Genomic DNA, 14,971 nt, shown 5'->3' with positions numbered 1-14,971 from the left:
CAAAAAACCAAAGATTACATTTACACATTAATATTAAAAGAACACCATTTTTCCCATGTTAATGCCAACAAGTTCGACCTCGATCGCATCAACAAGTAACCCAATGTTTTAATATTTCCCACCACATTACTTAAATGAATTGGTTTTCGGTTGAACACCACATCATTTCGAGCCATTCAAATACACCACATCAAAATAAGCCAAATAACATAAGAAGAAGGTGATAAATAAGCTTTTTAATTATTAGAGGTTGCATAACTTTAAGATTGCATAGTAATTTTTTGTGAATAAAGTTTCAGGAGTTTGTCCCACAGTATCAATCATTCAAAAGTTAAGTAGTCTTTTATAATTTAATTCAAAATTTAATTTATTGTAGTTTGTGAATAAAGTTTCATGAGTTTATCCCGCAGTATCAATTATTCAAAAGCTATGTACTTTCCTGTAAATTGATTTAAACTTTAAAATAGTGGGGGTTTGTCAATAAATTTGAGGAGGTACCAGCCAGTCATTCAAAAGCTAAGTAGTGAAACTTTATTGTCCGGACTAGTGGCCGGCTCGGACTAGGTACCCGGCATTACTTAGTTAGCCGTTCCAAAAAAAAAAAGCTAAGTAGTGTTCTTTAATTTAATTTAACTTTAAAATTTTGTAGTTTTGTGAATAAAGTTTCAGGAGGTTGTCTACGTTTGCTATCAATCATTCTCAAAGCTAAGTCCTTTATAATAATTTTTATTAAGATTGTGAATTCCATATGTAAAACTTTAGTTCACACTTCACATATATACTTGGCGGGAAGCCTTCACCGTAATTCACCACAACCTTGGGTTATATGTATACTTTTCATTTTCTATCTGCACTTAACTTTTCCTTTTCAGTTCTTTTCTTAATCCTTTTCTTGATAATTTTAGGCAAGCGAGATGAAGAGATTGGTTCCACATGAAACCCCCGCAAGTTGTCATTTAAATTTAAAACTGTTGCAACAAAAATCGGTGGTATGATATGATTTGAGTTCAGAAGGTTGACGAGTCTCAATGAAGTTTTTTGATCCAGAGGGTCCATTTATTTTGCAGTGGAACAAATTTTTTCTAATATATTCTATGGCAGCAATGTTTTTGGATCCTTTGTTCTTATATGTCCCTATAGTTAATGGCACCCAGAAGTGCCTTGAGGTGGACCGAGATCTGGCGATTGTTTTATGTGTCCTTTGTTCTTTTTCCGACATAACCTATGTATTTCATATCATTATTCAGTTTCTAACTGCATATGTTCCTGGTTATGGCCATATACGACTTGGAATAAGAATATTTAAATATGAACCTCAAAATGTGGCAAAGCGTTACCTAACATCGTACTGATGTGTTAGCGGTACTTCCACTTCCACAGGTATGTACTTTTGATATCTTTCTACACAAATTTTGGAATTTGATAATTTCAATCAATCATAACTAGTGTAATCTCCTAGTTATAATAAGCATAACAAACATCTATCCCAAACAATAGAGTGGTGGCTTCTATAGAGACCCCCAACTCCAAAGATCATATGTATGAGGTAGTGGCGGACCCGGAAAAAATTTTCACCGGGTCGGAAACTTTTGGATCAACACTTAGTTGACTATTGCTATATAAAAAAATTCGGCCTGGTTCAACCATTCAGCTTGGATAATTGGTATATAGTTCTTTTGCCTGGTTTAGCCGTTCCAATTAGGTCAAATCATGTATGGTCATAGAAAAAAAACATAATCAAACAAAATGTCAAATAACCATAAAAAATATATGAAACTTCACTAAAAATGTATAATTAAAATACAATATAACTAAATTTGTTGTCTACGAGTTTTTATTTTTTGAATTTAACCAAAAAGTCATCTAGATTGACATTTTCTCAACGAAAGAAATACAACTATAGCTTAAGTTCACATCACCCATTTGATTACGCTAATCAAAATTCATGTAATAAATGATAAATCACTGAAAAACGTCTTCCAATGCTTGCGGTTGAGACGCGTATGAGAGCTAACTTTAATAAACGATGCACTAATACAAATGAAGTTGACAAGAAAAACAATATATGTAGAACGTCGAAACGCTTTCTTTAAGATTAAAACTCATCATCCGTTGAACTAACTTAGCATAGTAATTGCACCATCATAATCTTTTTTTTTTAATTAGGTTAAATGTAAATTTGGCTAAAAGTTTGAGACTTGGGCTTAAAATTGTGTATATGTTGATTGGGCATTTGAGATTAAAATTGTCTCTATTAAACTCAAATTTAATTGGATACGTTATTTACATACATTTATATAATTATTATGTAAATTTACTTTTTTAGGGTCGGTCTCAGAATTTCATTGGGGTCGTTCTTGAAATTCCACATGAGTTGTTATGTCTTTCTCAAAATTTAATTGGGGTCGGCGTCAAAATTTAACGAGGGTCGGTCGGATTTTAAGACATATATATTACTAACTAAATTTCCCCCCCCCCCTCTCCCTCCACATATTAAAGGTCCACCAATGGTACGAGGCAATATAAAAGAAAAAACAAAGTTCAACGTTAGAAGAAAAGCCATAATTAAAATATATTAATAATTCATAGCAAGGGGAAGGTTTATACACATAATAATTTTAACATGAGAACATAAAAAACATTACCAATCTATCAAATGAGAACGTAAGAAACAATACCAACTACAATATGTAAAAAACAGATACATATATTCTATTTTTCAGAAACAAATAATTTAAATTTAGCCATTTGATAGAATGTCCATGGTTTATAATATCTATATGATTTATGTGTGCAGGTAGTTTCGTTAAAGATGCTAATTTTAGATGATTCAGCCTCATTAAATCTTGTAAAATTATATATCGGCACTCAATATGTCCTTCGAGTTTTACAGACTTCGTTGCTCTATCAGAAGGTGAAAAAAATTTCAGATTTTCTCCCTGAAGCATGGGCTAAAGCTGCTTTTTACTTACTTCTCTATGTGCTTGCTAGCCATGTAAGTACTATTTGATGTTGTCCAAATTTTATTTCAAGAAAGATATGCTCCATGTAGATATCTATGTACAATCCATATGGTAAAAAGTCCATAGGGACATAAGAATGATTTTTTTAAACAGGTTGTTGGAGCCCTGTGGTGTTTTTTTTGCAATAGAAACTGAAATCAGATGCTGGAATATTGCATGTAAAAGGCATAACTGTCACTCCAAATATTTGTATTGTGGAGAAAGACGTGTGGGAGATTATGGATTCCTCAATGCTTCATGTCCTCTTCTTGAACGAAATGATATTAAAAATTCAACAGACTTCGATTTTGGCATATTCCTTGATGCTCTTCAAACTCGTGTATTAGAAACGAGGGACATTTGGCAAAAAGTTTTGTATTGTTCATTGTGGGGTTTGCAGAATTTAAGGTTAGTGACCACCATCTATCCACGACACAAACTATTTGGGTGAAATTTTTTCTTGAACATACATCGTCTATACTATATATAAAGCACTTCATACAAGCGTCTTGAAAATGTTATTGCTAATGATACAATACCTTTTGTGTCTTTAAAAGATTAAGAGCAACATATGTGTCTTTAGAAACTCATCCACATTTAGGAAATAACTTATAACTTTGCTCCCTAACCTTTACTTGAAAAGTTAAAAAAATGGCTACAACTTTCCCCTTATCTTCACCTGTGAGTATAATTTTTAATTTCATTCTTAAACGTCCCCCCCCCCATTTTTTTAACGTCATAACCTTTTCATACGTTAATACATTTTTAAAGAAAATTACATTATATTCCTTTTCAACTCAAGAATTTACCATGTTACATGATACATTACCACGATGTGTGTTCCCCATTGCGTCGCGCATGTTCCCTCTAGTGCATCTAAATGAACTAATAAATTGACAAAACAGTAAGTAATGCACAAGCTCCATCATGAAAATTAAAATTGTTTGCCATATCCTCAAGCTAAAAAATGTTCTCACTGGTTATAGTTCTCTTGGTCAAGGCCTTAAAGCAAGCACATTTTATGGGGAAGTTCTTTTTGCATACTTTGTTGCTGTTATTGGATTGGTTCTATTTACTTTGCTGATCGGCAACATGCAGGTTTGTGCAGTTATTTATTTAGTATTGTTTCATGATTCTTGAGCTTGATTAACCGTCTCAAATATCTTCATTATTGTTTCATGATTCTTTGCTGATCGGCAACATGCAACATGTTTGTTTATCGATCAATCCTTTCTTTCCAAGAGTAACATCATAATTATAAAACATTTTTTTGGTACATGAGCTGGGTGAGTGTTTAGCAACACAAATAGAAGCAAACAAACTGGAAAAAGAATTGTTTATAGAGTTCGAGATAAACCTTGCAGTGGAGAGCTAAAAGGATTCTAACATGTTTATAGAGGGCTCTCATAATAATAGCACTTCCTTACCGATAAGGAAGAAATGGGGAGCCAAAACGGTGGAGAGCTAAAAGGATTCTAACACTACTAGAAAAAGAGATGTTTTTCTACAACTGAACTCGTAGGAATTTTGTTGGAAAATCCAGTTTCTTACAGTTTCCAACAAAAAAGTTACGTTGAAGAAACACATGCTTGAAAATCGTTTTCAATCGTTTTCCAACAACTTTTTTTACAAATATGTTACAAAACATGTGGTAGTAAACTTCCGACAACTTTCCTACAAAAACTATTTTGACTTAACAAAATATTTATTAGATAATATTGTAGTAAAGTTGGAGCTTATTTTTTTTTGTTGAAAATCTGTTAGAACTACTTGTCGTAGGAAATTTGTAGGAATTTTTTGTTGGAAAATTACTTGTTTTCTAGCAGTGTAATTAAGCACTCTTACATGCATTCTGTGAGTTATGGGCTTTTTATGGCCTACTATGCACACTCGCATCACCGCTAACCGCTTGAGAGCGACCTTTGTATTTTCAAGGTTGGTTGGCTTGTCGATAGAAAGCTGGTTCGTGTTGAGCACATTGCAACCGTCTCCAAAGTTGGTTCGTGTTGAGCACATTGCAACCGTCTCCAAAGTTGCTAATAAATATTCCAGCTAACAACGTTGTTGATATGTCTAAGTACTGGTACTTAGATGATCTTTTACAACACAATGGTTTTGGTCAGTATAAGCCTTTGTCAATTTCTATATCACATAATCATCGGTTTTCTTATGTGTCTTAACGAAAGGAATTGGTATAATTCTTAAATGAATCCTTAGATTGCATAGTAAAATTCACCAGAGTCGAACAAGTTAAGAAAGAAGATCAAAGGATTATTATGTGGATCACTAGCCGAATAAATATACAAAAGGAACTAAAACGAAATCAAAATCTGAGTTACAAGTATTTGGTATGGAGTCTTTAACTACCGACCAGAGGATGTTTAACTAGAGCAGAGGTTATCCTATAGAAGGGGTCGACTCCCCATTCACAATAGCTTCGTAGAATCTTGTTTTATTTTCAAGTGTCTGGAGAAATGTTCGAGATATATATTATAGCTATTGTAACACCCCGCCAAGGTGGAAACGCGGAATGCACAGTATATTGATTCATCAAGAACACATTGTTTACAAGAGAATGCCAAAAGTGCGTTCTAAACTTACAATTCTTACAAAGTATAGTACTATTACAAGATGCTCAACCGAGAGACTAAGTACTAATTCTAAATCTTCTCATATAATCTTAACAAGCATTCATCTATTTGCGTATCCTGAAAAACATGCTTGAAAACGTCAACTAAAAATAGTTGGTGAATTCGCAGGTTTAAGGTATCACAAAAATATCCTTAGTAAGAGCATTTACATTTCCTTATAAAGTAGCTTTTATATAACTAATTTCATTATTTCATAAGATAATTTCATAAAAAAAACGTGTACATTTGCAATCATAATTCTTCTAAAAAACGTATATGTTATTATACCAAGAATAACTTTAGTTTCATCATTCATGGTTTACAAAACCCATTTCATAAATATAAGTGACATTGACATTTCCATGTCAAGGTTCACCATTTCTTTTCAAAACATGACATTGACATTCTCATGTCTATATTTATAATTTTATTTCAAAACATATATACGTGAAATTGACATTCCCATGTCTATGTTCACAATCCATTTCAAAACATACTTGATATTGACATTCCCATGTCTATGTTTACGAATTCATTACAAAACATACTTTACATTGACATTTCCATGTCTATAATCATGATTTCAACTTAAAAACCAATGGCATAGCTTTCATATACTTAATCATTATTCCATTTTAAAACATCAGTAATATAGAGTCAAAATCCGATAATTTATCATTTCGTATTATGTATGGATTCCCTGCTCATCATATGCCATGTTAATATGCAACAAATCACTTATTTCGAAATCTAGCATAAGCCTGTAACCTAGCCGATTCGTCTCTACCCCGCTAACGCCTTTCCAGGCCTGTTAGCTATAACGTTTTATCGCGGAACGTTAGTACACAAACACAAAATGACAATAAGCATTCACATTTACAGAGTTGGCGCTACCAACCGTGAATGGAGTGGACGTCCCCGATAGTACTATCCCAATGACACCGACTCATATCAACAAGAGTTAAAGGTTACACAACAGTAAATAAGGGGACTTAAGCGACAATTCTAACTTATGCAATCATTCATTCGACATTCATTTCAAGCATAAACATCTGACGTTGAGAGTATCCTTCACATAAGTTCAATTCTATTACTTAAGTAGCTTTCTTTCTGAAAACATATATAATCCTTATAATTCCAAACAATCAATCAATCAATCATACCCAGTAAAGTCCCACCGACAGCAAAGCTATAAGTAGGGTCTGGGGAGGGTGGGATTAGGCACACCGTACCTCTATCCAAAGGAATAAAGAAGTAGCTTCCAGAGAGACCCTCGGCTCTAAGTACATGTGTATGAAGCAAAATAAAGGAAATCAAAGTTTAACAGTTATATAAAAACTACTACTAATAATAATAATATTAATAATAAGATCACAGTTTAACAGCTATATAAAAACTAATAATAATTATAAAAATAATAATATATGTAAGAGAAATACCATTATGGTATGTGACTTAAATAAGTTAAGTCTAAGCCCTAAGGTATTCAATTCTCCCTAAAAATCCTTAACTTTAATTCTACTTCTCCACGAATTTCTATCCTCAACCATGTCCTCGGAGAGGTTTAGGTCTATCAAATCATGCCTAATCCTCTCATCCCAAGTCAATTTCGGTCGTCCTCTACCCCTCCTCCCCTCTATAGTAATGTTTTCTACGGATCTAACAGGATTCATCGTCTGTCTTCTCTTCACATGTCCAAACCATCTCAATCTCCACTCTCTTATCTTGTCTGCTATGTTCGCCACCCCTAATCTCTCGCGAAACACAGCGTTTCTTATTCGGTCTAGCCTTGTGTACCCACACATCCAACGTAGCATTCTCATTTCTGCTACCTCCATCTTCCGCACTTGTGCCTTCTTGATGGCCCAACAATCGGTTCCACATAGCATTGCAGGTCTAACTGCCACCCTATAGAATTTTCCCTTTAGTTTAGTCGGGAAACTCTTGTCGCACAATATACCTGTGGCTGCTTTCCATCTACACCATCCTACCTGAACTCGATGGGTCACATCACTGTCTAATTCCCCATCGCTCTGTACAAATGATCCTAAATACTTGAACTTCGTTACCTGCGGGACCACCTGCCCTTCAATGGTGATGTGTGCGTCGTCATTGTCGTTTATCCCACCAAAATCACAGTGGAGGTACTCCGTCTTAGATCGGCTAATCTTTAAACCTTTTGTCTCTAAGGTTGTTCGCCACTCCTCAAGCCTCATGTTTAGATCTTGTTTTTTCTCAGCAAGTAACAAAATATCGTCTGCGAACATCATGCACCACGGGAGAGTCCCCTGAATCGACTTTGACAACTCATCCAAGACTACTGCAAAAAGAAACGGGCTCAACGCTGACCCCTGGTGAAGACCTACCTCTACAGGAAAGAAATCAGTATCCCCACTGGCGCACGGACACTTGTTTCACTCCTGGTATACATATCCATAATTATCTCTATGTATTTCCTGGGTACTCTTCTACCCTCCAAGCACTCCCAGAGCACCTGTCGTGGCACACTGTCGTAGGCCTTTTCTAGGTCAATAAACACCATATGTAGATCACGCTTCTTCTCCCTATACTTTTCCATTAATCTTCTTATAAGGTGTATTGCCTCTGTGGTGGAACGTCCCGGCATGAAGCCAAATTGGTTGACCGTAACCTGAGTTTCTCGTCTAAGTCTAACCTCAATCACTCTTTCCCATAGCTTCATAGTATAACTTAGTAGTTTGATTCCTCGGTAGTTACCACAACATTGGGCGTCTCCTTTGTTCTTATAGATAGGGACTACAACGCTGCTCCTCCACTGGTCTGGCATCTTACCTGATTTGAGAATACTATTGAACAAAGTAGTTAACCACATGACTCCTTCCTCCCCCAGACACTTCCACACCTCGATGGGTATGTTGTCTGGGCCAACCGCCTTAGACCTTCCCATCCTCCTAAGTGCAGCCTTCACCTCTTCTCGTGTGATCCGTCAGCAGTAGCAGTTATTCGATTGTTGTCGTTGAAAGTTTGTGTTTTCACGTTCTTCTTGGTAAGCTCTCCCATTGTTAAAAAGATTGTGGAAGTAGGTTTGCCATCTTAGCTTGATGTCCTGCTCCTTGACCAGTACATGCCCATCTGTATCCTTTATGAACTTCACAAGTCCTAGATCTTGCCTTCTACGCTCCCTGGCTTTGGCAATCTTAAACATAACATGTTCCCCCTCTTTTGTTTCTAGACGTTCATACATCCGTTTAAAAGCCGCCTTCTTTGCTTCCGCCACTGCCTTGTTCGCCTCTATCTTGGCTGTTTTGTAGTTGTCCCTCAATTCCACTCGCTCCTCCTCATTCGTGCACCTCATTAGCTCCCTAAAACATCCTTGTTTGTCCCTTATCTTGTCTTGCACTGCGTCATTCCACCACCAAGACTCCTTATGCCCACTTGTCTTTCCTGTTGTGACCCCGAGAGTCTCCTTTGCTACTTGAATGATCTTTGTCTCCATAGCTTCCCATATATGAGTTGAGTTCCCATTTAGTCGAGCCCGTGTATGCAGTATGAGTTTATCCAAACAGTAGGAGATTTTCGTCCTTCAAATTTCCCCATCGAATTCTAGGTGTACCTTTCTTCTCTCGAACAGTCAGCTTATTTCTGAAGGCTATATCTGTCACTAGTAGTCGATGTTGAGTCACAACTGCCTCCCCAGGTATGACTTTGCAGTCCTTCCACCAACGTCGGTCTCCTTGCCTCATCAAAAGGTAGTCAATTTGCGTGTCGCGTCCGCCACTGCTAAAAGTGATTAAATGAGAATCTTGTTTTCTAAAATAAGAATTTATAATACCTAGGTCATGTGCCACCGCAAACTCTAGAAGATCTGTTCCGGTCTTATTCCTATCACCAAAACCGAAACCCCCATGTACGGCTTGAAAACCATCGTTAGCCTTACCAATGTGTCCATTAAAATCACCTCCTATGCAAATCCTCTCCCCCAGGTATGCCCCCTACCACTGCGTCTAGGCAATCCCAAAATTCTCTCTTTTCCTGATCCCCCAGGCCTAGATGAGGCGCGTAGGCGCAGACTACTGCCACTACTTCCTCTCCTAGTACTAATTTCAACACCATAATCCTGCCATTATGTCTTATCACCTCCACCACACTAGTGTGTAGTTCCTTAGTCACTAGAAGCCCCACTCCATTCCTAGCTCCATCAGACCCAGAGTACCACAACTTATACCCATTACACTCAGCCCCTCTATGTCCTTTCCACTTAGTCTCCTGGAGGCATGCTATCTGAACCCTATGTCTTTTAAGCACATCTACCAATTCTAGCAACTTACCATTTAATGTTCCTACATTCCAAGAAGCCAAACGCAATATACGCTCCCTATCTTTACCCTTTCCTACACCCCTCGATTCAGGACATGGTCTCAAGTAATAGTCATGGTTCCTACGCTCTATGGTTGCAACTAATCACACAAACACAAGCAATAGAACACCAAATCAATAATAATAATAATAATAATAATAACAAAAACTAATAATAATAATAGTGTGTAGCAATAACAATAATAGTCAAGAGATCTTAAAACGAAAATAAACTCCAAAGATCCGGATCACGTATGTTCTAATGATAATAATAATAATAATAATAATAATAATAGTGATAAAGGAACGAGTATACCGTGAAGATGATGAAGGCAGATACAGCTCAACGGCAGCCAGGTTACAAGAAGCTCACTCTTTTGCTTATAATTCTAAACAAAGCTTTAAATATATTTCAGTAAAACCATTTTATCTCAATAAACAGGTATAGTAAGATAATTCAAATAGTAGCCACGTTTCAGTAAAACAATTTATAACAATATTAAGCATGCTTCTCCCCCGAAATAGTAAATGTAATTAGAGAAAAAGGGGGCTACGAACTCACCTTTTGGTCTTTTGATTCCGAATATTCCTCAAGACTAACAAGGTGCACAATCTACTCGGGTCCTACATTATTTGGGACCTTATATAAGATTTCAAGGACCGTACATTCGTTTATCATCTCATGTCATTTTAACCATTCTAGTTATGTTTTAACAATATTTGTGTATTCTTTATAATTCCCTATAACCCACTTTTATCAAATATCGCTTGTATTATCCTTTTCTTTCATGAACTATGTTCATTTCTTCATAACTATATGATATGAACAAATCAAATATGGTCATTTAATTACTTTCAATAAATCACACTGTAAAACCTTATTTCCATACTTTAGCAAATCCTTTCAAAATTAACCACATGATACTTTTCCCCATCATAACCTAAGTTATATGATATGTATGCTAATACTTGAAGCCATAGAAGTTTATTTAAGATCCTTCTTTCTTTGGCACATAAGCTTATTTATGAAAATTAGGGTTTTCCACCCATCACCTCTCATTTTCAAAGACACATATAATACGTTAGTATGGCTTCAAAAAGTTATAACATACACCCATTATTTATCTTCCTAAGATTATACTTAGCTTTAAAACACTTTATGGATCTTTACTTCAGGTGTTAGTTATACGAACCGGATCTAGTCATAGCTTCAAAACCTTAAACTTTCTTGGCTATACTTTAATTTACCCTAAATTGTTTTGGTTAGAGTTAGGTTACAAATAAGGAGGTGTAAGGTGCGTGGATGATAAGCCACACATTTTTTCTGAACCTCCTAGCTATTCCTTCTTCTTTCTTCTGGCTAGATCCTTTCTTGCTCACCGAAATGAAGAGGCTAATTATATGAAGAAAGGTGTATCATATGAGGCCAGGTTGGGGGTTCTAACAAGATCCAATGCCTTTGAAATTTGGATATGTTATATTTTAATGAATTCTAAGAACGTAGGAAAAAGAATTAAGTGATTTGGAACTCGTTTGATACCTCAAACATAGACATGAACGGAAGATCGACATGCAGCTCCGGATCTGCGCAGTTCTGCCTCACAGCTAGTTCGGTGGTCTAAACCTCATTCAAATTGAGTGATTCCAGTTGGAGGTTTTAAGGAGGAGGTATAAGCTTCATCTCCAAGTGGTAGATCGGAATTTGGGGCAGTATATAGGGAGATATGATCGTTTCAAATAGGCTAATTTTCTGGAATGAAGCTGAACTGATAAACATGAACTTTGGTGTAAACTTTGGTGTTAGATTGGTGTGTATTGTGAAGGGTGTAAGGGCTGCTATATAAAGGGAGCCTTGATCCATGTACTTGCACTTTATTGGTGGATCTAAAACTGATCCAAGGGTCGAAAATGCAGCTGATCATGTGTGTTTCTTGGCAGCTCACAAATCATGTATGTGTGTGTGTGTGTGTGACTTTGTGTTTGTTTGCTTCTCCAAAGCTTGATAGGACTTGTCCAGGTAAGAAGAAGTATAATGAAGGTTCTTGGGCTGTCCAAATTAAATGTAAGAGGCCTATTTTCTGCAAACACATGCTAGTGTCATAATTTGGCTCCATGCTCTCTCTTTCTCTTGCTAGATAGTGACGGTTCAAGGTTCCAGGAAAGGTAAGGTTGCAACTCGTTTTTGGGTTTGAGAGGGTGTGCATTTCCATTTTATTGCTAGTATTTCTAGGGATTCTTGGTATTCAACTCCTACCATGCATGCCAACCCTAATTTTCATGCATACAGTGTCTTGTATAGTGCTCTAGTAAATCATTCTTGTTACTCGTTTAAAATGTTTTCACATGTCTTTTGTCATTATAATCGATTTAGGGAAACCGATGTTGTGATGGTTCCAGATAAGACATGCATAATTTATTAGTGAAGCATTAATGTTCCAAGTTCTTGTCCTTAAGTATTAAATTACCAAGCTTGTCGATTATTTTAAGGGCGAGGCTTATTCCAAACTTTCTCTTTATATGTTACCTCCCCTAATCGTGGTCTTGTGGCTGTAATTACCAAGAAGTTATCACGAACAAGCCTTAGTTATATATGTTGAGTTAATTAGAACACGCTAGCATAACATGTTGCTGGCCCAATCTCATTCGATTCTCTTGACATCATTTTAATCTATCGTTCACAATTATAATAAGTCTTTCAATATTAATATAGTTTCTATATCATGAGACACTAGAATTTCATTAACTAGTAGCTCAGTTTATCATTCTTGTTATCATAAACATCTTGGCACAAAAACATTGTTCTTTCTAAGGCATTTATCCAGGCCTTCACATATTCATGTGCTTTGCGGCACATAATCATATATTTGCTTCTTATTCCTTCAAGATCATGGTCTATTCTTTAACCATAAATCCATGTCTTTCAATCCAATTGACACAATCTCAACTCATCAAAGCACATCATAGTCGTTTTAGAGTTAATTACCAAGTCGTTCTCAATATTAGTTAGGCGCCGATAGTGAGGATTGTCACAACTATTATCTGAGATCATTATCCAGTTTATTAAGTTTTATTTTCACATAAATATTAACTTCAGTATTTAATCATTTCCACTAACCATCAAAATACTTGCATCAATATGAAGAGCTTATATAAGCACTTGTGTACTATTTCTTTCTTTTGTTATAGAAATACTTGCAGTCTCCCTCAAACCTGACCCTTAGAATGGAGGAGCTAAAAGAAAAAAGAGTAGAAGCGGAGGACATAATGTCACATTTATGTTGCCCTGAGGATTTGAGGCGGCAAGTAAGGAGACACAAACAACACAGGTGGCAATGAGTATGATGCACAACAAGAATGTACTCGGGAGATTTTAGGCGGGGTCAATGAGTACCGCTGCGCATATAAGTAACTGATTGTCACAACAATGAATGGGCAACAATTCATCATACGAGAAGATGTTCAAAATCCGACCGAATGTTAGTTATTTTCAAGTCTTTGGATTCGTGTGTTACGTTTTCATCCTGGGGCATCTTAGACACAAGTTGGAGAAAAAGGCAACAAGATGTATTATTGTTGGTTACGGTAATGAAAATAAAGGATGGTGTTGTTGTGAACCGAGTACCAGGAGAATTTATATCTCACGAGATGTCATATTTGATGAAAATTCATCATAGTGGTCTCCAAGTAAATAAGTGTTACCAGACACTCGAGACTTAAGACAAGAAGTGGACAAGTATGTTGTTGTGGAGTTAAACAATGAAGAGGAGGTTGAACCCACTGTTCAACATGTTGAGAATCAAACAGAAAAGTGCAGGTAGCAGCCAACGGATCAGCCCCTGGCATACCGGGTTGTCGACTAGTCAGTCCGGGTCTTAGTCCGACAATCCTAACACTTCAGCAACCATTAAAGACAATGTGCAAGTTGTCCGAAGGTCCGAACGGGCCGGAAAACAGAATCCGGTATGCAAACGCAACATTACTTGTTAGTTGAGAAACTGACCGTGAACCTGAAACCGTAGAGCATGCCAAACGAGATCCTAATTGGATGGAAGGCATGAAGCAAGAGTTAGAAGCTTTAGTCGGTAACGAGACTTAGCATCTTGTTCCAAAGCCGGGTGATGTAAAACCAGTTTTGTGTAAGTGGGTTTTTAAAATTAAAAGATGGGTAGACGGGCCGATAGAAAGATATAAAGCTCGATTAGTGGCGCGTGGTTTTTCATAAGAGTACGGGATCGATTATGAAGATACGTTTAGTCGCGTAGCTAAACTCGTTTCGGTTCGAGTAATTTTAGAGGGTGTTTGGGATTGCTTATTTAACTCTAAAAGTGTTTTTTATCAAAAGTGCTTATTGGCTTATGACTTTATGAAAAGGAGTTTTAAAAAAAGTGTTTGGATTAGCTTATGTGGTTGGAAAAGCCAATAAGCCCATAAGGTATTTTTCTTTAAAAGTGTTTGGCTTTTTATTTACGTAAAATGACCAAAAAGGACATTCTTATATGTTTAAAATCATTTACTACTACATATCTATACTCTCTAATAAAATGCTACAATTTTTGCCACTTGTCACTCCTACATTAAACCTCACCATTTTTAATAAATTTATAATAGTAAAATAATAATTATCATTCTTATAATTATGCTTCAAAATTTATTAATTTAATATTTACTTCATACTTTTTTTAAATATTTTATATTTATAGTTACTTTTACTTTAAAATTGTTTTAAAGACTATTGTACAACGAGCGTATTAATAGTGTTTACGGGTTTATTGTTTTTTGTATACTGATTATTTATTAAATATTATATTTTCAATAATTACTCGTGTTGTACACGGGCTTTAAACTAATAATCTTATATACTTTACAAATTTATTTAGACAAAATTATAACTAAAAAAGTTACAAAGTATATAATGTATATTTAACATGTTATATGTTATATATATATATACATATATATATACTAGTTTGATCCTCCCGTGTTACGGGAGTTTATTTAAAGTTT

General features: G+C 35.8%; 1 protein-coding gene across 1 annotated transcript; it reads left to right on the top strand.

The window, feature by feature from the left end:
- The first annotated feature begins 975 nt into the window (after nt 1-975).
- LOC143604387 (putative cyclic nucleotide-gated ion channel 10) lies at nt 976-13,303 on the top strand. The gene is made up of 5 exons (XM_077080885.1): nt 976-1,380; nt 2,798-2,995; nt 3,117-3,410; nt 3,989-4,100; nt 13,154-13,303. Exons 2-5 carry the CDS (start codon nt 2,979-2,981, stop codon nt 13,301-13,303), a joined length of 573 nt encoding a protein of 190 aa, XP_076937000.1. The 5' UTR covers nt 976-1,380; nt 2,798-2,978.
- The last annotated feature ends 1,668 nt before the right edge of the window (nt 13,304-14,971 follow it).

The sequence above is a fragment of the Bidens hawaiensis genome, unplaced genomic scaffold (assembly GCF_021521415.1).
Source record: "Bidens hawaiensis isolate Kalapana, Puna unplaced genomic scaffold, B.hawaiensis_p1.1 tig00064950_1, whole genome shotgun sequence".
Lineage (NCBI taxonomy): Eukaryota > Viridiplantae > Streptophyta > Magnoliopsida > Asterales > Asteraceae > Bidens > Bidens hawaiensis.
Note: the sequence above shows the minus strand (reverse complement) of the source record. Positions and strands in the feature narration are given on the sequence as shown.

Excerpts from the sequence above, each read along its gene's own strand:
- LOC143604387 (XM_077080885.1), top strand. Across the intron at positions 3,411-3,988 it reads TGGGGTTTGCAGAATTTAAG|TTCTCTTGGTCAAGGCCTTA; the intron begins GTTAGTGACCAC and ends CACTGGTTATAG. Across the intron at positions 4,101-13,153 it reads TGCTGATCGGCAACATGCAG|AAATACTTGCAGTCTCCCTC; the intron begins GTTTGTGCAGTT and ends CTTTTGTTATAG.